The sequence below is a fragment of the Phaethon lepturus genome, unplaced genomic scaffold (assembly GCF_000687285.1).
Source record: "Phaethon lepturus isolate BGI_N335 unplaced genomic scaffold, ASM68728v1 scaffold5282, whole genome shotgun sequence".
Taxonomy (NCBI): Eukaryota; Metazoa; Chordata; class Aves; order Phaethontiformes; family Phaethontidae; genus Phaethon; species Phaethon lepturus.
Window position 1 is genome coordinate 29,191 of NW_010521113.1, and position 25,233 is coordinate 54,423.

The following is a 25,233-nucleotide window of genomic DNA, read 5'->3' on the forward strand; positions in this document are numbered from 1 at the left end:
GAAGAGGAGCACAACGCAGCTCCGCACCCTTGCGGTGCCCGGGCTCGGAAGCTGTGTGACAGGCTCATCCAGAAGCTCTTTGCAAGGGTGGGGACTTCAATAAGAGCTGTTTTAATGTTAAATCCAGGTCTAGAGCTGGTTCTCACAGCTGGAACTGCTGTCCAGAAAGAGAAGGAGGTGCTGCATATCTTTTTATAGATTTCACCTAGGATTTCTGCCACCGCACTCCATGCAATAGGTTTTTCTGTGCAATCACTTCCCTTGTAGTAATTCCTGAATTATGTATCTTCATGGAACAGGAAGTAATATTTGCCAGCTCTACCTGTCAGTTTAGAGGTCTTAACTTCATCCTTCCCCATCACCCTTGTAATATTTTCAGTGCTCTTGAAAGAGCACAGGTGACATTTAATGAGAACGCCATGCATAACAAGAACCTGCAACTCATTTTTCTGTGGGTGAGGTGCTATCACCCCAAAATAACTATTTTCTCTGCAGATAAAGACACCACCTGGACTACAGATCTGTTAACAAATGTCCACTACCAAATAAACTCTGAATCGGCTCTCACGTGGCACCAAGCCAGGAAGAGCTGTCAGCAGCAAGATGCAGAATTACTGAGTATCACGGACATTCATGAACAAACATACCTTAAAGGTAAGGAAGTAAAGCAAACCCAGACTTACATTCAGGATCTGTTCAGTCCATCATCACAGTTAAGGACTATCTAGTACGGTTTTGGCTAACGTCCATGGACCTAAATATGCATGAGTAAGTAAACACTATCTTTCAGAATTTGCAAATTCATATCAAAATCACTGCCAAGCTTAAACAGAATTCAAAGTGTTCCAGCACCCTGCAAGTGTAACAGTTTGGCTTTCTATTTTAAAACGTTATACTAAGACTTTGTTGATTTTTTTTTTTTTTTTTGAGAGTGAAAAGAATTCTGAGAAGTAAATGAACGTTTCATGTTTGGTCAAAAGAAGCTTTCAAAACAAATTGAAAATAAGACAAAAGAGATATCTTTGTGCCAAAATAAAGATGTGTTATATGTCAAATGCAATTTGACCTCTCTTTTTTTAATTCATTTGACAAACTGAAAAAATATCAGTTATTCATAGATGCCAAATCGTGGATGTACCAGCCCAGGTATTGCTGGAGGAAAGTTATGGAAGAAACTCTTTCTTGTTATTTTTAATGATGAATTTAACTACTAAGAGCTTTATTATTATTGTTTATACTTACACTGTACCAATATTTCTACTTAAATAAATCCAATGTTGCACAGAATTTAGCCTATTCTACAGAAATGCTTTCATTTTGGATATACTCTGTGTCATCTCATCTGTGCTTATTTTGCATTAGGTGGTAGAATGAGAGAGGGTTTACTTTCTTTGTTTGCTTTTTACAGTAAGCAAAGCTTTGGCATATTTCACTTTATCAAGTATCTCAGTATCTAAAGATATTTGTAGTTAGATACTTAAGACTTCTAAGTTTTCATAGAGAGACTCAGTGACTACTGCTAATAGAAAAGTGATTTATAAAATAATTTATGTTCTTTTGGTTACTTAGAGTTAACAGAAGGTACAGATTCTGCACTGTGGATTGGACTCAACAGACTGGACTTGAGGAGTGGATGGGAGTGGATTGGAGGCAGCCCTTTCCAGTACTTAAACTGGGCTCCAGGTAGCTGTGACTTTCTTTGATTCTGTATTTCCAAAGAAAAAATATACATATCTCAAGTACTGCTTTGAATTCTATTATCAGATAGATATGCCATGAAATATGTATTTTCTTGCTTTAGCTTTAGAAAAGTTTTTTTTTTCTATAGCAATATAAGCCAAAAGTGTCTATGTATTGCAAAAATATTTTAGCTCCAAAAGCAATACTGTTTTTCCCAAAAATATATGGTGTTCTGTTTCTTGTCTCTAGCAGCAAAACTATGAGGGGGTTACACGTTCATGTCTGCTTAAATGATACTACATTTCATACAGATGCTCCCAAAGACCTACCTCAAGACCTACCCTTGCCAAAGCTGGGAAAGACATGATCTTTGGGGCCTTCACTTCAGCCAAGAGTCATTTCTCGTGTGCGTTTTAGAGCTTAGAGCTCTATTTGCCTTTCAGAGAAGTTCACATTTTTTCTCTGTACCTTTCTCAAAGGAAGCCCCTCTCCAGAATCTGGAAAACTCTGTGCGGTTTTGAATCCTGAAACAAAAGCTAAATGGCAAAATTGGGAATGTGATTGGAAACTTGGTTACATTTGTAAGAAAAGGAACTTTACCTTGGTTCCCTCAGGTACGATGATATATGTTGATACTTAAAAGTAGAAGCTGTTATCTGAATTGCTTGGCGTTCACATTGACAAAGATGAGCAAAAGTTTATTAGAAATAGAAACTATTTCTTGTTTATCTGGCTTGCTTTTTACAAACGTTGCACCCTTTCTAGACTGATATTCAGTCCCACAACATGCAGAATGAAACAGTTAAAAGTAAAGAACATCCAACTTGTCCTGTCTTGTCTGTGTTTGGGTAGTCAGGTCTTCCCTTTGAATACACACACTACTGAGCATGAAAACAGAGAACAAACCAAAAATTACTTTTTCAGAAGAGGGACGTTAGTAAAAATAAGCAAAAGGAAGAAAGACTGACACGTTGCAAAGATAAAAGATTTTAAGTGTATAAATATTTCCCTGTTGGTGTTTCCCTGTCTATACATCTAGTTGTAAACCTGTCTAGATGACTTTTACTCTATCAATATACTTAATCTTCTAAAAATTCATAAGCATTCTATGTTAGGTGCAGATGATTTCTCTTATCTGAGAAATAAGTAATATAGAAGCTGTTAAAATAATACATTGCTGGATTTGTTACATACATTTAACTACAGAAGAACCCTAGAATTTATATTAAAGCTTATTAGTACAAATATTATTTCCTTTTCCAAGCTAAAAAATGCCAGATTTAGAATCATATTTATGTTTACTATGTTTTGTGTCCATCATTTCCTTATAATGAGAATTTCCAAAGAAAGTTCTTTGTTCAGAGCATTTACATGCAATAAGTGAAAATATTTTTTCAGTGTCATGACCCTTGCATGGCGTTTGAACTCCCCTAAAACACTGATATTTTTTCCTAGGTGACATTGGGCCTGTTATTTGCCCGGATGGATGGATACCGTATATAGATCACTGCTACAAGATCTTTAGGGAGACCAAAAGATGGGAAGAAGCTTTGACGTCTTGTCAGAAGGAAGGGAGTCACCTGGCTAGCATCCGAAACCTCGAGGAGCACAGCTTTGTGGTGTCTCGCCTTGGGTACAGTGAGTGTTTCCAGGGAGGCGTTTGCCTTCGCCTGCACGTAAGAAGCATCATCTCGCTGAATTGAGATGTAGCAATTGTATTGACATGACACGTTGCAGACAAAGACATACAAGGAGCCAGAGGTCCAGTGGGGTTAGGCTGGTGCAGTGCTTTCCTTTCTGCTTCCAAATGGATGCCGCCTTCTGTGCTTACCCAACTCTCTTGACTTGTGCTTTGCATGAAGTTAAGGAGGACTTTGGCCATCCCGGTGCAAAGCTTTCTTCGTGAAAGGGTTATGAAATATAACTTCCACTTTGAAAGAGTGCTTTTTATGGAAAAACAGCATGTTTGTACTGCTTTCTGTGCGTTTGGGGAACTTACAGTGTGGCTCTAAGTCATTCTCTGCATCTTGTGGTCAACCAGCACCCATATCAGCAAGTTCACAGGTCTCTCCAGAAGTGATGGAAGAAACTTACTAAAGGAAAGTTTAGCTTTCTACACTGCCAGATGGAAAAGATCAGCAGAGCTAACCAAGGTGGTTTCCAGGCAGCAAGCTGTGGAATTGCCTGGGCTGCCTAAAAAACATCATTGGTTCAGTCAGGTCATAACATGTCAGCACGGTCTTGCCGTGGCCTTTTTAACATCCCTGGCAGAAATGTGAGGAGTCTGTAGATGCGTTACTACTTTTTGACCCTGTTAACTATTTGTTGGGGTTTTTTCCATGCTTAGAGGTAGTAAAAGCCTTAATTAGCTATTGAAAAAGTAAAAAGTGTTCAAGACAGAAAAAAATTCTTTCTTCAGAAAGAGTAATTTGTCTGCTTAGTGCCCAACCATACAAGGAGACATTTTTGGTTTCTTATACTTTGATTCTGGTCTCATACTCCAATTTAGTGAGTACCAAAGAAATTGTGAATATCCTTCTGTACCTCTTTCTTTCTCATTTTTGTTAATGCTGCCTACATTTACCTTTAATTTTCCTTGCTTTCCTTTCATTAATGCTTAAGACCATAGGATCATACACTGGTTTAGGTCAGAAGGAACCCCAGAGGTCATCTGGTCCAGCCTTGTCTTGGAGCAGTGTCAGCCTCAAAGTTCGATCTGGCTGCTGACAGCCTTCCCCTGCTGACTTTTGGGTGTTGTCAAAACTCTGATTTTACTTATTGCCTAAACAGTTCACCTAGGGCTGAGGGAGTGGGCTTAGGGGGGTTCTCTGCTTTTTTCGTTTTGTTGAAAGAAACTTAAAGCACTCACACTTCCAGTTACATAGAAACAGTATTTTAAAATCTGACCAATGCAGCAGAACCTAAAAAGTAACTATTCACACAGTTCTATCATACCACCGTAGTGTATTAACATTAGGCTGTTAGTTAAATAAATTAGGTAGTTTATTCTCCCAGTGCTATGAGGAAGAGAAGCAAAATTTTTTGATCCAGTGCAAGTATTTCATTACAGCCTAATTTTCCAAAGCGTACCGTCTTTATTCTAATATCCATCCAAAAATACTAACTTATAAAATGATCATGCAACGCACTAAATAATTTTGAGGTCCATACATTTATGAAAGGAATTATATGTTCTAGAGCTTGAGGGTGCTGTGAAAAGGATGCAGTAGCATAAGAGGTCTTTTCTAGTTCTGTGTTTCCATGTTTCAGAGCCAACAGACAAGCTGTGGATTGGGCTGAATGATCATAAGGTTCAAATGTATTTTGAATGGAGTGATGGTACGCCCGTGACATACACAAAATGGCACCTGGGAGAGCCATCCACCACAAACAACAGGCCAGAAGATTGTGTACTGATCAAGGGCCAGGTAGCATTATTCAATACATATTTTACTTTTATACTGAATCGAACTTCTTGGTAAGAGTAATGTGCCCTGTTATTTCAGCAACTGGTTAGGGCCAGAAAAAGGGATGTGGTGACAAAGGATGAGATTAAAAATGACCTCTCATTAAAAAAAGAGAAAAAATAAAATGTAAACACTACTGCATCACTGATGAAATTTTCTCTTTAAGTTCATCTGAAAGCCACCAATGAAACTATGTTAGGGCTGTAAAACAGGTCTCTGAATGTAGTTTGAGTACATTCTCCTGCTCCTTTTCCTCTGGTGGTAATGGTGGCGTGTGGGGGTCCCTGCTGCCTCCCTTGTGCCTGCTCCTTTGCCCACCCCTGCGTGGCACAGCTGCCTGGGCAGGGCCCCACGGACCAGGTCAGGGACCAGCTCCCGGCACCCTCATCCCTTCTTATCGCTACCAGCCGCAGCTGTACTACTATAGCCCAGTCTACTATTTCACTGAATGTGAGCAGATTTATTTTTGTTACCGACTAGTGGAATTGGATAAAGGGAAAAAAAAAAAAGTTTCAAAATGAGAAAGAAAATTAATAGTTTTCATTATAAAGACAGACATTATTAGTTTTCTTTAGATTATTCATCTTAATCTCATTGTTATTTCATTCTTTTCCCTGCCACAGGATGGCTATTGGGCAGACTATGTCTGTGAGAAGAAAGCTGGCTATATTTGTAAAAGAAAACCTATATCACAAATAACTGGAGAAAAGGAAATTACTGATGCAGGTTGCAAAAAAGTAAGTACATAAGAATGGAACATCAGTCTCCCAGATTCTCAGTACCTTGTCTGAGAATCATATCGAATTATTTATATTATTTATGTATAGATTTTTTTTTTTTATTATGAAGTTTCTCTCTCTCTCAGTTACTTCAAACTTTAGAAAGCCATTTACAGAAACCGCTTAGAAGGAATCTGTAATTTCACTGCAAAAGGTTTCCAATTCATAATATTAATGATTAATGTGTTTCATTTTGAAATGGTATAGCTCACTTAATACATGATATCACAATTATTTAAAAGTTATACAGAAATCCTAAAATCATGTTACAGGGCTGGAAAAGATATGGGATGTACTGCTATTTCATTGGACATGTTCCAGCAACATTTTCAGAAGCAAACACCACTTGTGAAGAAGAAGAAGGTTACTTAGCCACAGTTGAAAGTAGGTACGATCATGACTTTTTCCTGGCTTTTAAATAGGTAAAGGTTGTATGATCTAAAATATTTGTGGAACTACAATTCTAACACAACGTCAAACAACAAAGTATCTAAGTTATAGATGAGGCTTCTAGTTGAACGACCAAAAGGTCTTGCTTTTTTTTGTTGATTTATAGAGAGCCTGAATCCAGTCGTAAGGTCCTCTCCCCTAGTCTGAAGCAAGAAAAAGGAGAATAGGATTCGTCATCAGATTAGCTAAGTAGGAGTTGGGTAAATGACTTTGTTTTCACTTGTGTCTTTATGATCCCCTTTACAGGTATGAACAAGCCTATCTGACTAGCCTTGTCGGGCTGAGGCCTGAGAAGTATCTCTGGCTTGGTCTCTCTGACCTGGAGGACAAAGGCACTTTCAGGTGGGCCAATGGTGAAGCCATCTCCTTCACACACTGGAATGCAGCAATGCCTGGTAGGTGCTCTCTGAGGTCATGGTCCCTGTTTGGGTTTGCATCGGCAACGTCCTCTGAATTTCATGTTTTAAGCTTTCAGTGTATTTTAAATGAACTGGCAGTTCTCAAACCCCACCTTTTAATTTTAAAGGGAACAATTTGAACTGCAGTTTTATAGTAGGACATCTGGTGTATTTACCCATAAGACTAACTTTTTAGTTCATCTTCACAAAGAGATAAACAGGAGTTACAGGCAGCTCCAGAGACAATTCCACATTCATCCTTTTAGTGGTAAAGTTAGCCTGGGAGAAAAACTTGAAACAGAGCAAGTGTAACAAGGATTTTAAGTTAGAATTATGAAATCACAGTATAAAAAATGATTGTACCATTACTTTTTTTTTTTACTTGTGACGCTAAGAAAAGTGCATCCGTGGGATCATACTGTGCAGAAGCACAGAAAACAAGATTTCAAAATACCACGAGGGAATCGGCCCTCCCCAAGATCTACTACATCCCTTTTAGTGGTCATTTGTCTGAAAACTTTTTCAAAAACCATCAGTGAGGTTATACAATGTAAAATAAAATAAAAATAATTAAAAAGTGCAAAAGACTAGATTAATAAAACTTCTCTAAATGCCACGAGAAGAAAGCTTGCCAGAGAGTCTATGGTGCCAGCAGATGATCAGAGTATAAAGGGAGCACTTGGACATCAGTCTAGAACAGTGAAGAAAAATTAGTTTCCTTGTATCTGTGTTCACTAAGGAAGAAAACGGGCTTTCTGTGTGGAAAGTTTTTTTTATGAGGGTATGATTGAAGAGTCTATTTCAAGTTGAAATAGCAGGAGAATAGGTTATGGAACAAATAGATAACCTGAAGAATAGCAAGTCAGGACTAAGCAAAGCTGCAAAAACATCCAAGAGCTGTAAAGGTGAACTCTTCATTTTAATGTGTAACTACCTGCTCAAATTGCCTTGACAGCTAAGGGTTGAAAAAAGGCAAATTTGTTGCCAACATTTTGGCACATTCCAGGGAGATGTGGGGAAATACAGACCAATGAGTCACTGGTAAATTAGATGAGCTGTAATAAAGAATAGAATAAAGAAGATATAGGGGGCAAGATATATGAAATTTCTTGTGTAAAGGGACGTCATGCTCACAGATAGCCTGGAGTGGCCCAGAGGAGCCAAAAGCATACAGATAAGGGAAATCTAGTTAGTGTGGTCTATCTCAATTACCAAAAGCCTTTCTGCTAATCTGACCTGACAGGAAAAGCTCTTACATGAATAAAAATTTTGTTCTGGGGGTTATTTTTTATTGTGGAAGAGAGTCCCATAATGATCTGTGCCAAAGCCCATGTGTTCAACATATTTACAGACAATCTTGAAACGGTGAATTGGTAAGGTGACGAGATTTGATGATGGTAGTAAATTATTTCTGATAGCGAAGATGTGCTTGTGAGAAAACGTGAGATGATCTCAGGAGAACAAGTGACTGAGCATGATCAGTAAGATGGCAGGTGAACTCTGATGCAGGCAAAGTGATGCTCATACGAACAAACATGTGTCTTGAATTGACATAAAATGATGGATTTATAGCTGACCATATTGGTCATTTCTTGGCACCACAGTAGACAAGTCCATTAAAACATCAGGTGTCTGCTCAACAGGAATCAAAAAGCAAATAAAATATTAAGAATATTTAGGAAATGAAATAAGAACACATAGAAGCCATTGTATAAGCCCACTGTGTGCATTTGACTGCATCTTGCACAATGTATGCACCTCTAGCCCCTTCTGAGAGAATATATTAAAATTACAGCAAACGGGATAAGCTTTATCATGTCTCTGTTGAGGTTTGCAATGCCTGCCCTGTGTATGCACTGAGGGTTTTGTTTCCATCTATTTGAAAATCACTAGTGACTGAGGTTATGCTACCTGGTATAAAACAGGCTTAATGTAAGTAGGAATGAGGTCCTCACTTGAAAACACAGGTTTTCACTGAAAAAAAAAAAACAAACACAAAACAAAACCAAACCAAAAAACCCCTTACTTTCTACCTGTAACATTAATTATGCAGGACATTCAAAATAAAAAAAAAAAGCAGGATACCAAACTGATCATAACCTCCTTGAACAGAAAGTACTACTCTTTGCCTGTGTGAAAAACACCTAAAATGTAAGTCTGTTATTCAAGTGTTATTGTATGGCAAGAAGTGAATGGCTGCTGCTCAAAGATTTTAAGTATTAAACAATAAGTAAGAATTAAACAGTTTAGACCTTATAAAATATCCAATGCATTTTTTTTTCTCATAAAGGAAGTAATCCTGGATGTGTAGCCATGAGAACTGGGACTGCAGCTGGATTATGGGATGTTCTTGACTGTGAGACAAAGCAAAAATATATCTGTAAGCAGTGGGCAAGGACTGCAACAGCTTCACCTATTCCAACTACTGCTCTGGTCCCCACGTGCCCTGAAGGTTGGGTATCAAACCACCATAGTAGTTCCTGTTTTAAAGTAAGTGCCTAAATAGTTAAAAGTCTTTGAACTGTTCAGTTGGGGCAAGGGGTGGGGGAGTGGGTAGAAAGAAAGAGGAAGTGACATCTTCATTTTGCAATATCCGAGATTGTAATATAGCAAAAAATCCCAACCCAAACATCTCAGAGAATTATCCATAAGAGGGGAGCAACTAAGGAAGAAAGATGAAGTTGAAGGGACGGGACACAAGGGGAGGGAGAAGGACACAGGAAAGAAAATGAGGACGTTTGTGCCCCAGAGGTTGAATGAATTGGAGCAGAAAATGGAATATAAATATCAAGTCCCTAGAAATACATAAAAAAAAAAGAGGAAAAAAGAAGAAAGTAGAAACAACAATATTTGCAAAATTATTGAGAGAATAATGTCCAAATGTTGTATTAAACAGCAGAAGCAGCAAAGCCTGGCTGTTAGTGTGGTCCTTATATCGGCTGTGGTCACTAGGTTGTGCAAAGATCCCACATTTATCTGAGGTGTGTGAGAGCTCAGGGAACAGAGTCGAGAAACAGTGAAGTGTACCCACAAGCAGCATAATGCCTAAGGCTGGACCTTGCTGAGATAAGCGCGTTAGCCCCCAAAATAAAGCGTAAGAAGTCACATGTAAGGTTAGTTAAACCAGTGTTTATGAAGGACACTTATTAGAGAGTTTCTGATGCGAAGCTACAGATAACTCATAGTTGAAGTACACTCGGCTACGCCTGAGCAGGCACACAAAAGGACTTTGAACAAGAAATGAGGGTAATGTGCAAGCACCGATTTGGGATCATGCAGAATAGAAGTGTGCTGAATAAGTGTGAAATGTTAATATTTCTTACCACTTTATTGAATTAATAAGTCATTCTCTTTTTATTATGTGGTGGTTTGGGGTTTTTTCCCCCATTACTTTCAAACTCAGATGGAATGCTATTTACTTGGGCTCCTTTATGCCTAAATTATCCTTTTTAGCTTTGGTCCAACTTGTGCTTATTCTCTCTTAAACTACCAGAATGTTAGACATCACGTTGCAAATGTACAGTGAGAGTTGTAAACCACCATGAGGCCATTCTTTTGCCTGCATCTTCAGACTCCTCCCAGGCCACCTTGCCTCTCCACCACAACCATTCCCCTTTCCCTTCATCTGGAAGGTGGCCTGGGCCCTCCTCCAGGTAAAACAAGTTAAAGGGAACTGTATTCCCTTCTCGCAATTCCTTCCCTTTGTTTGTCACCACTACGCTAACTACCTACACAACTCTAGTGCAAAAATTTTATGAACAGTGGTGATTAACGCTATTTCTCTTATGGACTTTTACTCAGCTTACATGAAACCTCATTTGTCGGTGAGCAAGACTATGATACTTTATTTTATTACAAGATATATAATATGTTTTAAAGTAATTTCTCCATAGTGTTTCTACAGATCAAATATTAAAAAGAAATCATGGCTTGAAGCTCGAGAATTTTGTAGACAAATTGGAGGGGATCTGGTCACCATTAACAGTAAAGAAGAGATGCCATTACTAATAAGAGCAATGTAGTGAGTATCTGCTGTATGTTTATCCTAGCAGATTTGAGAGACCTATTACAAATGCTCTTAGATAATTTCTGACACACATGGATTCCGCAAAAGCCAAAAAACCTGTGATACCTTGAAATTTTTTAACTGTTTCATGAAACAAACTGGTTTTTATATCCAGGAAATTAAAACAAAACAAAACAAAAAAAAAAAACCCAACAGTATAATGATTACTAGATATAATTTAGAAATACATGAAATTGTGTGTTGGGGGGTATTTTTAGTAAGGTAGAAAACCTGAACAATATATTTACTTTTGACTCTTTAAGTAGACAATGCTGAGACAATTTTCTGAATCTGTGAAGGCCTTTCCTAAGAAAACAGAACACAGAGGAAATACAGGATCAATAGTAGTAATAAATATGATAAATAAGCCATTGCCACTGAGACATAGAAATGTTAGATATTTCGATGAAGAACATAGGCATCTGTATGCCCTTCACCAAATGTAATAGGGTAATTATTACAACTTCACTGCACTTTACAATGTGCTCTAGAAAGTTTAATGATGTGTTTCTGGATGTTTTTTGTGTTGATGTTTTACACACTGCTCTGCCTTGTGATTTCTGTTAGTGCCACTCGCTGTAGTTTTCAAAGAGTTTGGCTTGGCATATTCTCCTTGAATCCAGACGAAGGATTTGCCTGGAGCGATGGCTCTCCAGTGAGTATTTTAATTTTTCATCAAATTTGTTTAAGATGTTTTGGGGTTTGTACATGTACTTTTTGGGTTTTTACTGTTATCCTTATCAAAGAAAACACTAATCCTGCAAACATTTACGTGATTGTTAACCTTTATTATCATGAGTAAAATCATGGCCACACATTTGAATACATAATAATCATTTGTATCTCATCAATATCTGTAGCTTTCTGCACAGCACTCCAACATATTTTCTTTTCCAATAATATAATATGAACACATAATATCATGACATCCCAAATGCATCATTCTGGATCTTGTATCCTGTCTCTGGCAGTGGCCAGGAGGTTCTGAAGAGCTAATCAAACAGCAAGCATATTTCCCGGTATACTCCTGCATCCCCCAGCAAGTGATGTCTCAGAGCTCAGATCTGTAGCCTTTTTTATTTCCATGAATTTATCTAATCATCTCTTGAGCCCACATAAATATCCACAGATGTGTGAAATGTTCCTGCAGGCTTCCACAGCTTATTACCCTCCCTTTACTCCTACTCTCTATTCCCTATTTTTAACCCAAACAAGGACCTTTCCTCTTATTCTGTTACACATTAGTTTCCATAAAAGTTTTGGGAAGTGATCTTATAAAGAACTTTTTGAAAATCCCAAGTGCGTTACATCAAATGGTTCTTCCTTCCCATTTGGATGTTAGTTTCTTCAGCAGTAACTCCCCTAGGTTTGCAGGACATGACTTCCCTCCCAAAAGCCACACTCCCATCCTCATTAACCACAGAGAAGGGAATGCTGAACGGATGCACGATGTGGTCACTGCCACTGGACAGCTGTTGCACAATGTAATTTTGAACCAGGTCACAGCTGATGAAGTGAAAACTACCTTGTCTGCACATGATGAGCATGAGTGGAATGGGGGTGAAGTTCATAGCTAGGTGAAGTTCATTAGAAACAGTCCATTTGCCTGTTTGTATTCTGGCTGTGTCTAGAGCTTGAGGCACAAAGAGGAAAAGCCCTCCATGGCAAGACAGCCTGATCTCGTCATCACTGACATCATTGCACCACTGTAAAAGTTCTTATACCTATTGCTTTCCCTATATTTGCACCTCTTTTTAGCGAGAGACAGAATCTTTCAGATGAAACCAGTTTGCTCCTGTTTGCTAATGGAGAGTACAACATCTCTTTCAATAGATGGAATGAGTAACAGATGATTTCTTCTACAGGTTAGGTACACAAACTGGGATGATAGTCCAAGAAATTCAGGAGGACGCAAGTTCTGTGGTGTACTCAACGGTGGGACTTACTCTAATCGATGGTTTCTTTCGGTCTGTGAAGTACAGCTTGACTGGGTTTGTCAAATAAAAAAAGGTAGATTTATTCTTCTCTTTAAGCAAGCAGCTTAAATAACTTTATAAGTAATTGCTTTCTAATATAAGTTGCTGGAGAAAGACACAAAATTTTGAAGAACTGCTTTTCACAAATGGAGGTCAAGAACAGTAAGTAACATAATATAGGCCAGGGTTTTTCAGTGATGGATGATGAGAATACATAAATTAATTTCTTCATGTCAATTAGGAGGTATAAATAATCCATGTGTTTGCAATTCATAGATTGCAAACCTTTAGAATACTAAGAAGTTTTTGCTTGTATTTTTGTAATGTAGGAAGTAAGGAGTTAAGAATTTCTTACATCGCTGTTTTTTATACTGACACAGATAAACTTAAAAACCAAATACAGTGTGTTTGTACACCAAAGATTTAGTGGTGCTCCAAGTTCTCCCTTAACAATATTCAGGATTCAACTGCTTTTGGAAAAGCAATAGTTCAAAGCAGTGGCATTTCTTTTTCTATCAGAACCAGAAAAAACTCACAGTCAGTATATATAGTCATTTTTCCTTTTGCTTATGAATATTTTGGACTATGAATTTTTGGATAGAGCTAAAGTAAATCTAGTGGAAATTTTTTTCCTCTTGATAAGAAGACCCCTTTGGAGGATTATGGAATGTATACTGATGGATCAGTAAAGGGGCTGTAAAACCAAAGTTTAAAGCGTTTCATATAAATCTACTGTGACTTACAGACTGGAAGAGTAACTTTCTCTTACATTGCACAGAAATGTGATCTGGCCAAAGGTATGACTTTGCTGATGTGAAGCACAGCTTACGATACAAAATTTTAAGTAGATGACCATGCATATTGCATAATATGTAGCTGAAATGCGTAGTTAAGCCTGCTTTCTAGTCAATGGCAAAGGAATGCAGAATCCTCCTCTGTTCCTCACTCTGCTCCTTGCAGTCAGTCACAAGCTACAACATAAAACATGCTATGGAGATGTGTCATGCCTTCTATTCTCTCGTTTTGCAGGAGTACCATTAAAATCTGAACCAACCGACACGTATGGTAGGGTTTTGCGTACATTTATTCATCTTGTGCATTATTTGTTATCAAAATCTTTATTCTAAAATGAGCTTTTGTGTTCTACAGATACAGAATTTAAGGCTACCTTATTTATCTTCCAGCATATAAAACCACTGTGGATGGATGGGTTATATATGAAGACAAGCTATACTACATCAGCAAAGAACATTCCTCCATGGAAAAAGCCCAAGAGTTTTGCAGGATGAATTCTGCAGACCTTGCTGTTGTTAATAGTAATAGTGAGAGAAGGTTCCTACAGAGAGTGCTGAAAGAAAACGTAAGATTCATTATAAACAGACAGTTTAAAGTAGAAATGCTTTTGACAATCTGCTTGCAAAATTTTAATTGCCTCAGAAGTAGAGTCATCAGCATTTTCACTAATGAAATCCTCCTGAGATGAGATCTATGAAATTGTCCCCAGACATGCCCTTTGGTCCCATGGGATTTGGTCTCTCCTGCTCTGCACCAGCTGTGCTGAGGTGGTGAATCAGGCCAGTGGGAAGAGTGATGTGGGACGTTGCCAGCTGTGCTGGCTTGGGAAGTCGCTGGTGTGAGAGGGAGACTTGTCTGCATTAAGGTGTCCCTGCTCACTGCGGGGGGGGTTGGACTAGATGACCTTTAAAGATCTCTTCCAACCCAAAGTATTCTGTGAGTCTATGATTAGACAGTGCTACAGTCCTGAAGGGAGAATGAAAGTCATGTACCAGTTTCTGACTCAAGACCTGCTTCTCTCCTACCCCATCTTAAGGGTCCCCAGTGTTGCAGGACTCACCTCTGCTGCTCCAGATACAAACCTGGCTTTTACGCCTGAGTGTGTAAATGCATCACTGTGCTTAACTGTAAGCCCATGCTTTACTGCTGTCGACTGCAGTGATTGCTCTGTGAACCTAATCAACGGCACATCCATTTCTGCTTGTTTTACTTCAATTATATATATATTTTGAAATTAAAATAATATGTTTCTGTTTCAGGAGGAATCCTGGAGTCAGTCAAGAGGATACTTCATTGGTCTAAAAGTGAGCCTTGATAAAAAGTTTAGGTAAGACAAGATGATCAGTGCAACTCAACATGTAGAAATACAGTATTTTATGCAGCTGGAAGTACTCAATGTGGTGTTTTCAAGGACCGAAGGCAGTTCCATATAATGAGTACAAAGCAGAATGGAGTAGTCCTAGAATATTTTAAAATCCAATAGTTTTGCCCCCCAAAAACCAGGAAAAGAACATTTTTTCTGGAGTAAACACTTATCCAAAGAAAGGCTTGGCAGCTGTGCTCTCCATACACACTTTCTGAAGTTTCTTTCAAGATGTGCTCCATAAATTGGAGTGATACTTTCCTATGCTGGATTTTATACCTATAAACACACACACGCTTAAAATATGCTTCATACCATAAAGACTAGCTTTCTTATGCTCTTTATCTATATATCATAGCTTCAGAGATGTTCTTCAGAATTAGGAAGATGTGGACAATGAATACAAATGCTGTTTCTGACAGAGATTTTTCAGGTAGCCTCTGCAAACTCCGTTCCAATAGAAAAGCCAGCAGAAATTTACAGTGCAGTAAAATTAACAAGTATGGTGAAAAGACCACCACACAAACTCAAAACTAAAGTAAAAGATACTGAAGAGCATGGTACTGATACTGTCTACCTTCCCATCTGCTAGTTAGTTCACATCTGGGAGGTGACAGACCATGCTTCTAACCTTGACCTGCAACAGATTTAGAGGAGATTTGAATTTAATCTTTCTATTTTAATGCCACTGTTGAGTGTCTGTAAATCACTATCCTTGGAAAAGGCAGAAGAGGAGTGGGGAGAGATAAGTTAGTAGTGACTGAGTCAACGCATGATTCTAACCTCCTGATTTTAGGACACAAATTAGGGAGATAGGGCATTGCTTGGGTCCAGTGAGCACCTCCTTTGATTAGATCAAGTTTATCACATAAGCAAGAGATAGATGAGGGAGTTGAACTTGTTTCCCACTTTAGGCTGAGTGACCTAAATTCTGAAATATTGATTAAAATGTTAAGGTGACAACCTCTTCTTCCTCCAATAGTAATGTATTAAAGTAAAAAGCATGTAAGCATAAAGAAAAAAAGCCCATTCTGATACTTCAGAAAGGGTGGTTTTAAAGCTGACAGGATGTCCATTAATTTCCAGAGACAAGACTTAATAAAAATAACCTATGGAGATATTTCTCTTCAGGGTAAAAATCCACAGAAAAGTATTTTTGTCCTTGTTTGCATCTATGAAAACATCAGGAATGCTCAGATTGAGAAGCATAGTATTAAATAGGTGACAAAATGAAATCAGTTAAGATAAATAAAACTTTTAATATTCTTCTCTGTATTACATGTTGTGGCTAATTGAAAATAGTTTCTGTTATTAAATAATGTCTGATCACTCCTGCCTGTCAATAGAAAATACACCTGGTGTTTCCTTTTTCTATTTTGCAACCAGTAATATATTACATAAATTTCTTCAAATTAGAATAATCAGGTAAGGAGAGGAAAATCTGTAGCAGTCCTTCCAGTTTTAGCCATTTCCCATTAATGCTCATGGAAGTTCTTAATTGTGAGATGTTGATTAGGATTCTGATCTCACAGTTGAAGTGTATTAATCAATAACTCTTTGTATATTTTTTCTTTAAGATGGGTCGATGGGACTCCAGTAACCTATGTGGCCTGGGCTCCTAATGAACCCAACTTTGCAAATAATGAGGAAAACTGTGTGGTAATGTTGTCAGAGCAAGGTATGTAACAAGGCTAAACTATTAGATTTTACTTGCCTCTGCTTGGATTGTAACTGATGCTGTCAAACTTCTGCTGTCAGCTGTCACACAGTCCTTTTATGGCTGTTTTCTGCAGTTCCTTTCCAGTGACAAGCCAACAAGATGCAGTAACTGGTGTAACCACCAGTCATGGAAGAGACTATGTCCTTAGAATGGGGAGATTTCAGTACCATGTGTAATTTAATGCAGATCTCTCTGTCTGGATTTGTAATATTGATATAGCACATATTTACGGGGCTTTTCACTACTTCTCTGAGTTAAAAGTTGAGTAGGATCTGTCTTTGCTCCTGTGAACTCAATAAAACATTTATGACAGCCACAGGAAATAGCAAGGTTGAAGGTACAAGCCAATGAGGAGAGGAGAGAGGCAAATACATCTAATGACCTAAGACTGTCTACATGCTTATAAGTAATCTTAAATGTAAATATCTCGCAAATCCTAGAGCTATTTTTGCCTCTTGGTTGCATTTCAGTCACTTAGCTGAGGCTAATAGGAATTCAGTAATATATGTATAAGGAAATCAATCTCTCAATTTATGTTGTATAAAGAATTCACTCAGCAAACCCATCTGAAATTCTGCCTTTATATGAAGACACCAAGAACAAGATTCACCTTTCTAAACATAGGCATCTGGTCTGACTGAGACGCGTCCCTCCTTCTTTATCTGTTGATCCAGAAAGGGGCAGCTATCCCACTGGTCCTTGCTATATCTACTGGCTCTGCAGAGATGGCTCAGCATTTCTGAGCTTATCTCAGATGATGCTAGAGGTTTACATGTGGGCAACTGAACTGGGACCATAAGGGAAACACTACCCTTGAGTTGACAACAAAATGTAGTTAATGTGAGCTAGACCTCTGAAGTCTCATTACGGTCAAACGGAGATCTCACTCGCACAGCCAGTGCTGCCTGAAGAGCATCTCCGTTTACCCTAGCACAGTATTCAGTTGCCTGCGTTGCAGGCGACTGTAGCCACCTGAGATGTCCTGGAGTTAGCCCACCTGACTGCAAGTCTCCCACAGAAACAGTGCCGTATCTGTCAGCTCCCTGCAGGTACCTTGCATAGCCTCTCAAACGGTGCCAAGCACCTCTGCTTCGACAAATGAATCCTGCCCTAGCTCTCTATTGACTATAACAGTATCTTAGAAACCTAGTATATATCTTGACAACTGAAATGAGGTATTTTAATCTGCAAACTGAATCTCTAGATAACATTATATTAACTTGAGATGTCGGCGCCCAGGAGATGGTACGTATTTCTTAATGTATGTTTGGCCACTATATCGTGCCCTTAGATTGATCCAGTATTTCCCATCTATCATCTCATCCATTTCTGATCCATTTTCTTTTCAAATTTGCGTGCTGGTATATTTCCCCTGCTGCCTGCAGTGTGATGATGCCACAGCTTGAATAAATCATAAACAGGTATGCAGACTGTGGGGAGCCCTGGATGAGGAGCAGAATGGTCAGACAGTCCAAATTAAGCACAAGGGACGAGAGTTGTGCTACTATTAGAGCTTCAACTGGCTCATTCAAAACCGCCATGGTTACTTTGCCTTCAGATCAAGCTGCAGCCTGAAATATAAAATAGAGAACACTGTGTTCTGCTAAAAAAGAGAAAAAGTTAATTTTTTTTCTAGTGCTCTTTCTCCTGTAATTCTTCTACTAAGACTCTTTGCTGGAGAGGGGTGGGGAGGGCAGAGAAAATAGAATGAAATTAATTGATGACTAGAGCATTTCTTTTGAGTCACTGGCCCTTTCTTCCCAGTCCTCCATTCTTTTTTTCAGTTGCTACACGGTGGCCCAGTAACTAACAGTGCTGAGTAGCTGAAGTCCATAAACATCGTCTCTTTGTAAAAAATAATGGAGTGCATAAATATAGTGCATGGCTCTTCTACTCACTTTTACAGTCTGAACAGTAGAGATTAGCCTCTTACTAACTCAAAATAAGAAGTCATAAATTATTGTTACAAATATTATAACATCTTGACTTCCTTATTAAATCTAATTATTTTTAGGCTTGTGGAATGATGTAAACTGTGGCTCCTCCAATAAATTTGTATGTGAAAAACATAACAGTTCTATTAATTCAACATTTGCTTCTCCATTGCATCCTGGAGGATGTCCAGAAAGTTGGCTTTTCTTTAACAACAAGGTATGTCAACAAGTGTCTTCAGTAAATTGTGTATAAGCAGTGGAATTGGGAAAAAAAAAATTTAAAAAAATACGCTTTTTATGATTATAAAGTAAATCTGGAGAGGAATTACCCAGTCAGAACACACTGGCTGGATGACGGTGCTTTTTTTGGAGGTGACTGTAGACATTTATCTTTGCAGAGAAATACAGTAAACATAGATGTATGATGAATAAATTTCAGATAACATAGTTTGTGTAGGCTTAAAATACACTGATTCTGTTTAAGAAAACCCCTCCTCTTCCTCCTCCTCTTCCTGACCTGTTTCACATGTATATGTTAGAAACTGAAATTTGTAACATTGAGTCTTGAAAAAAACAGCCTTCAGGTGGAATGATTTAGAGAGAAAGTACCTGAACAATCCCTTTGGCTTCTACATGGTCCCCAAAATGTGAGTTCAGAAATATGATGCCAAACCACAATTGTTTTGAGTATAGTTTTACGCTCAGACATGGTCTGAATGTCCTCATGGCTGTAACAGAAGAATTTGTACCAATCTGAGCTGAAGCTCCATTTGCCAAAGGTTGTTTTGTCGACTTTATATGCGCTGCACTTGTATTGCATCCTCAGAATGTTAGGTCAATGTGTCAAAGGATATTTCGTACACTTTGGTGGGATGAACAGTTGTAACCACAGTCGTTGGAAGCAGAGCAAGGCACAGTAGAGGTCATTCCCTGCAGCTGTGTCACCCAAAGCCACATTTTCTTGGCTTTAAATGATCCCTCTGTTATTGCAGGAAGCAGACAGATGAAAATGTGAAGAGGGGTTATGTATTTGATATTATTACAATCAGTTCAGATGATACTAGACGCCTGTATTACACTTTGTGCAATGAGAGTGGCTAAGTATTTACATGGGTAGACATACATACTTGCTACTCTTGAGCTCTCTCACTTATTCTAGCCCTGATGTCTTTTTCTGGAAAAATGTACATCCTATATCTAATTGATATTAGTCATATACAACAGTACCCACGTTTGCTAGTTTCAATGAATTGCTTGCTTTTTTTTCCCAGTGTTTCAAAATATTTGCTTCCAATATAACAAGGAAGCTCACGTGGCACGCTGCACGAGATGCTTGTATTGGTTTGGGAGGAAACCTCGCTACCGTACCAAATGAACAAGTCCAAGGTACATATATAGGTTCTGTTGAAAGAAAAAACTACTATCTCTCACTAAAGAAACTGCTGTACTCTCCAAAGTAGATTATGGGATTATCTGATGAAAATTGCTTATTAACCAGGTCAGTTTATGCTTCATTTTAACTCCAAAGTTAAAGTGTGAAGAAAGTAGCTAAATTATTGCATATAAGAAATAAAGTATGTGTTTCTAGTTCTTTCAGTTTTCATGAAACTTCCAGCCTGTGTTGAGTGTGGTTGCACAGATCTCTCAAACTGACAGATATATGTATTTTCTGTCTCACTGGCAAAATTATTTGCTGGAACACTACATGTGCGTAAACAGTGGGGAAGGGGACATTTCCTAATTTGCTCCAGAGCTTTCTTTCTGACTATTTTTTCAACCTTAATGCTTGTGTAACATATGTTTCTACAGGTGCTTATCTAAACAGCCAAAGGCAGATGGTCTCTCTGGGGGGAAATGTTATCCTTTTAATACGGCCCCAGTTCTGGGCTTTTGCACATTTTTCCTGTTTTGGGTAAGCCATGCTGATCTTTCCTTAACAAGAAACATTTTTTTCCCTCCAGCTTTCCTCTTCTATCAATTAAAGGATGCCACAACTCCTGTTTGGATTGGGATGAATGATATCAATGAAGAGTCCACATTTCTTTGGACAGATGGAAGCACTGTTTCCTACACCAACTGGGTTAACGGTGCACCAGAACAGAAACAAAGCTACTTTGACTATTATGACTTTGAAAGGTTGACAGACATCACAGTGGAGGTACAGGAGATTTAAGTAACCTGTATATATCTTAGGCAGCTAGATGATTTTCCTAAAAGGGAAGTTACAGCAGCAATAACAAGACGCTAAAACAAGCCCTTTTGTAAGCAGAATGGGGTTTAACAAGTCACCTGATAACGATTCCAAAATCACCAGAAATGTTTGGCAGAGGTTCTGAAGAAGAGGGACCTTGTGCTTTCCATCTGACCTGCTGCAAAAAAACAGTTCTGTAAAACAAGCCCAGAGAGGCACATATTACATCAGCCCCTGCCCCCAACTGCATTACCATAAATATTAAAGTTGCAACACCAAACATAGAAAAGTTATGATAAACCAAAATTAAGGTTGTTGGTGCAACATTAATTTGTCCATCTGTATGTCCCATTCCTGGCTACTGTGCTCCCATACTGCTTTACTTGTTTCTGATGGAACAAAATGATATCTTCAATAAAAGGGCTATTTCTCTGCTGAAACTCGATCTCTTTTCAAAAGCAGGTAAACATGTAGTTTTTGAGGACATGACAAGCAGCTAGTCACCAGAGATTTTTCACTTCTACCATCAATCAACTTGCTTTTGACTAAAATGTGTTTGAATCAGCGTAAGAGAGAGACTCGGATGAAATGCTGAAAAGATGGTCATGACCAGTCTTGAAATCAGGGGAGCCATGAAGAAAATCTTGAAGCAATTAAACATAAGGAAGCAAAGGGAAAATTTGGTTGTTACTAAAGATATCTGATAGTGATAACATGAAAATGACCACAAACAACTGGTAAAGAGTACCTGCTTTCTGCAAGATAGTCTGCTTCAGTTAAGATAAATTCAGAGTAGTGCTTTTAATAATAGTTCTTGTCTTGTTTTTCTCATTGATGGAAATGTTTTGAAGCAGTTCTACATAATTGTAAATCAGAACCGAGAAGACATATTATAGGTACCCTAGTCATTTCTGTAGTCACTAAAGGATTCTTAATTAAACTGGACAGATTATTTTTTTATAGACCTTTCTTTCAGACCTTGCCTGCCGCCACTGGAAGCCCAGTTCAAATTTAAGGGGTCACTAATAAACAGTGCAGAAACCTAGGAAATTTGAACTAATTACACAGGTGCTCAATGAGCCCCTCTCCCCTCCCTCTCCCCTCCCTCTCCCCTCCCTCTCCCCTCCCTCAGACTTGCACTAGGAGTGTAGGAGCTTCAGCCCACCACCTCCTGATTGCCTTTTGTAATGGCTGCGTATCTGCCCCTCTCCTACAGACAGATTGTGTCTTCATTGTGAAGTCAGATGGGAAATGGAGAGATGATAGCTGTGACAACGAGAGAGGCTATATATGCCAGATGAATTCACGTGAGTTCTGTTTAACACGGTGTCCTAAACAGAAGTATCTCAGTTAGATAAGCTGAATATATAAACTGATGTGATTTCTTTCAGCTGCGAGTCTCATTCAGAGTCCCTCAGGCTTTCAGAGCTCCACCAGTCTTAAGGCTGTACTATTTTTAAAGTACAATTTGTTCCACAGAAATTGCTGGAGAGGAACCACTACCTTAACTGGGATTTTGTACCTAAATCATGAATAATACTAGAGAATAAGAAGTGGAAATGGATTTCTTCTCAGTGAAATATAAGGCTTTTAGGCATCCTCTTTAAGTGCGCTGTAAAACCACGCTCTTGCAGTGATCTCCCCATACTCCTGGCTGTCTCTGAGCAGAGCATTTAGTCCTCTCAACATTTCTACTGAATGCCATATAATGTCTATTAAAATGTACAGCCTCTTGGCTGTGTCCTTTTTGTAGAAGAATATTGATTTGTTTTACACCAAAATGAGTAACAAATGTTGACTCTTCTGCTGTAGAACTTGTAATTATGCAAATCCTTGCTGCCCAGCCATATAATGGGAGTAGAGAAGGCAAAGCACAGCTAACAAAACAGTTTTGCCTCACCTTTATTACAGCTTTAGTCAAAATTATTCCCCCCCTTCAGTCAGCTCCTGCAGCCTGTTCACTCTCAGAAAACCCTCTCCCTGCACAGCAAACAAACTGCTTAATCCCAGTTACAGCTCTTCTGGATACATTTACAATCTCAAGGGTGGAAATATATGCTGCCTGACTCAAATGCGCAGGCAAGGTTCAGGCAGCCCTTACAGACAAGCTAATGACTTTGAGTCAACAGCAAGTGGTGATCAATTAACATCAAATATCAAAGTCGCAGGTTGTGACAACCGGGTACAACAGTAAATTCCTTAAATGTCTAGCCATAAGTCCTCTCAACCAGTAATCTGAAATAGGTGTGTACTCAGACATCCAGGCTTAGTCAGAATATCTTAAAGCACAGGAACTCAAATACCCAATTTATGAGTCTTAGCCTGCACTAGTCAGGCCTCTAGCAACAACACTCTCCAATTCAAGGCATCCAGGATTTCACTCTGCTTTGTGCGTTAGCAGATTGGTTCATGTTTTACAAGAAGTTTGTTTTTTTTTTTGTTGGTTTTGTTTTGTTGGGGTGTTTTTTCCATTAACAAATTGTTCATGAGCTTAAATAAAGACTTTAACTCACTGTTAATACTGGATTTTTTTGACCTATTTTTTAAATAACTTACTTTCACGCGAGAGATGAGTGGTGTGTTGTAAATTCACGTGTTCAGTTTTTCCTTCATAGTTACCACACAGTCTGAAGTACCAACAACAAATCCATCCTCTGGCTTTGTCCGTTATGGTGACAGTAGCTATTCAATCATCTCATCCGAAATGCAATGGGAAGAGGCCAGAAAAAACTGTCAAGACAAATCTGCAGAACTTGCCAGCATTTCAGATGCCTACATTCATTCCTTCCTGTGGATCCAGATGTTGAAATATGAAAAACCTGTGTGGGTTGGTCTTAACAGCAATATGGTAAGTTCTGGACAGATGGGAGCTGCGGGTGCTTGGGGAGCTTTCCTCCTCTTTATGGACCTGCTGGATGCCCAATTTATAACAGTGCCGAAACGACTGTACTCTGAATGGCTCTACTGTGTATATGCATAGATTTCTAGTGGTCCTGTTAGAGGTAGTCAAAGACTTTCAGGTACCAAATGGAGTTAAGAGTCACAGAAAAGTTTAAATGGGAAGCAGTAGGTGAGAGTAGGAAGCTCTAGAAATGGTAAAAGAAATAAAGGCGCAGGCTGAGAGTCACAAGACAGGATGTGCAGCTATCATGAAGCAACCGATAGCTGTTCTGAAAGTCTGACTCCCGGCTACATAGAGGGCTACCTATAACTATTATTATATTAATGAAAGTTATTATGAGTATTAGAGAGATGTTTTAAGATCACTTTGACTGTTTCATGTCAAGTAATCTGTACTTACCAAATCGCTCCCATTTTTAATTTAAATAAACCAGAGCAGGGGGAGACGAATTCTCTGTAATTGTTTCTCTTCACATGGGATTTACTAAATGACCCAAGATGGACTCACCTGAGTTTCTTGCCATGTTGTAGAAGTTTGTGTTACTTCAGAAAAACCCTCTAAAAAAATGCAGTGTTGAACACTGTTCACATATAATTCTTGTGTAACTCAGAGCACCCAGTGACATTGCTTAGAACAGTGAAGGGTGTTTAAAAAACCAGAGAAGCACAGGGATTTTTTTTTTTTTTTTTAAACCCAAATAGACACAGGACACTATATTTATGTGTCAGAGCTTTTTATGTAAAAATCTCTGTTACCAGAACTTCTATGTTTTCAGACTGGCAGCTATTACAAATGGATTGATAACTGGAAAACCAGGTTCACGAAATGGGCAGCAGGAGAACCAAAGAAGAAAAATGCTTGTGTCTACCTAGATCTTGACGGTACTTGGAAAACAGCATCCTGCAATGAAAGCTACTTTTCAGTTTGTAAGACATCAGATGGTAAGCAAATGAATGCAATAATTTTAAAGACACATTGCTAATTCCATTAGTCTGCCTAATCCTAGAGACTTTGCTCTGGCTTGGGCTAACACCCTCAGAGGAGAAGGCTCCAGGATTCCATCTACCTCCCTGCAGGATTTGGAGGTTTGCTATTGGAAGATATATGAATGTACATGAAAGCTCTCGTGCAAACAGATATGGCTGCTCTGCTTTCACTGTAGTCATAACTGTTTGCATAAGATGAAGCTTTGTCTTCAAGGTGTTTCACTCTTTCTGAGATGTGAGCATAAATCACACTTGAGATAGTGTGTAGCATAAGTGCTGGGAACGTGCACTGATTGTGTGGACTGCAGCAACTGGGTAAGTTCACACACAGGTGTCACTGAGACAAAATACAGGCAAGAGTTTCATTCCCATTTGCTATTGCCAGAGCTAAAGCAGTTCTGATGTAGATGTAAAAGCCTTGGGAATGTGAAGGATACTTTAACTCTTCGTAGAGGTATGCAGAAGCATGTCTGCTTGTGGATTTTGTAGAATTGCGTTGTTTTCCCTCCTTGAGCTACAATCACAG

At 38.7% G+C, this 25,233-nt stretch overlaps 1 protein-coding gene across 1 annotated transcript in view; it reads left to right on the top strand.

Annotated features, from left to right (window-relative positions):
- The window catches only part of LOC104616396 (macrophage mannose receptor 1-like), a gene marked incomplete at its 3' end in the record, with an annotated part of 29,438 nt that extends 4,776 nt beyond the window's left edge, over positions 1-24,662 (top strand). The window contains exons 4-25 of the mRNA XM_010281396.1: positions 496-654; positions 1,570-1,683; positions 2,160-2,294; positions 3,136-3,318; positions 4,951-5,108; positions 5,771-5,884; positions 6,199-6,314; positions 6,623-6,771; positions 9,065-9,264; positions 10,668-10,792; positions 11,408-11,495; positions 12,706-12,850; positions 13,846-13,881; positions 14,001-14,176; positions 14,871-14,938; positions 16,552-16,652; positions 18,709-18,845; positions 19,900-20,014; positions 20,590-20,786; positions 22,036-22,126; positions 23,435-23,667; positions 24,497-24,662. Coding sequence (XP_010279698.1) covers positions 496-654; positions 1,570-1,683; positions 2,160-2,294; positions 3,136-3,318; positions 4,951-5,108; positions 5,771-5,884; positions 6,199-6,314; positions 6,623-6,771; positions 9,065-9,264; positions 10,668-10,792; positions 11,408-11,495; positions 12,706-12,850; positions 13,846-13,881; positions 14,001-14,176; positions 14,871-14,938; positions 16,552-16,652; positions 18,709-18,845; positions 19,900-20,014; positions 20,590-20,786; positions 22,036-22,126; positions 23,435-23,667; positions 24,497-24,662 — 3,006 coding nt within the window. The remainder of the gene's footprint in view (positions 1-495; positions 655-1,569; positions 1,684-2,159; positions 2,295-3,135; positions 3,319-4,950; positions 5,109-5,770; positions 5,885-6,198; positions 6,315-6,622; positions 6,772-9,064; positions 9,265-10,667; positions 10,793-11,407; positions 11,496-12,705; positions 12,851-13,845; positions 13,882-14,000; positions 14,177-14,870; positions 14,939-16,551; positions 16,653-18,708; positions 18,846-19,899; positions 20,015-20,589; positions 20,787-22,035; positions 22,127-23,434; positions 23,668-24,496) is intronic.
- Positions 24,663-25,233: the final 571 nt, after the last annotated feature.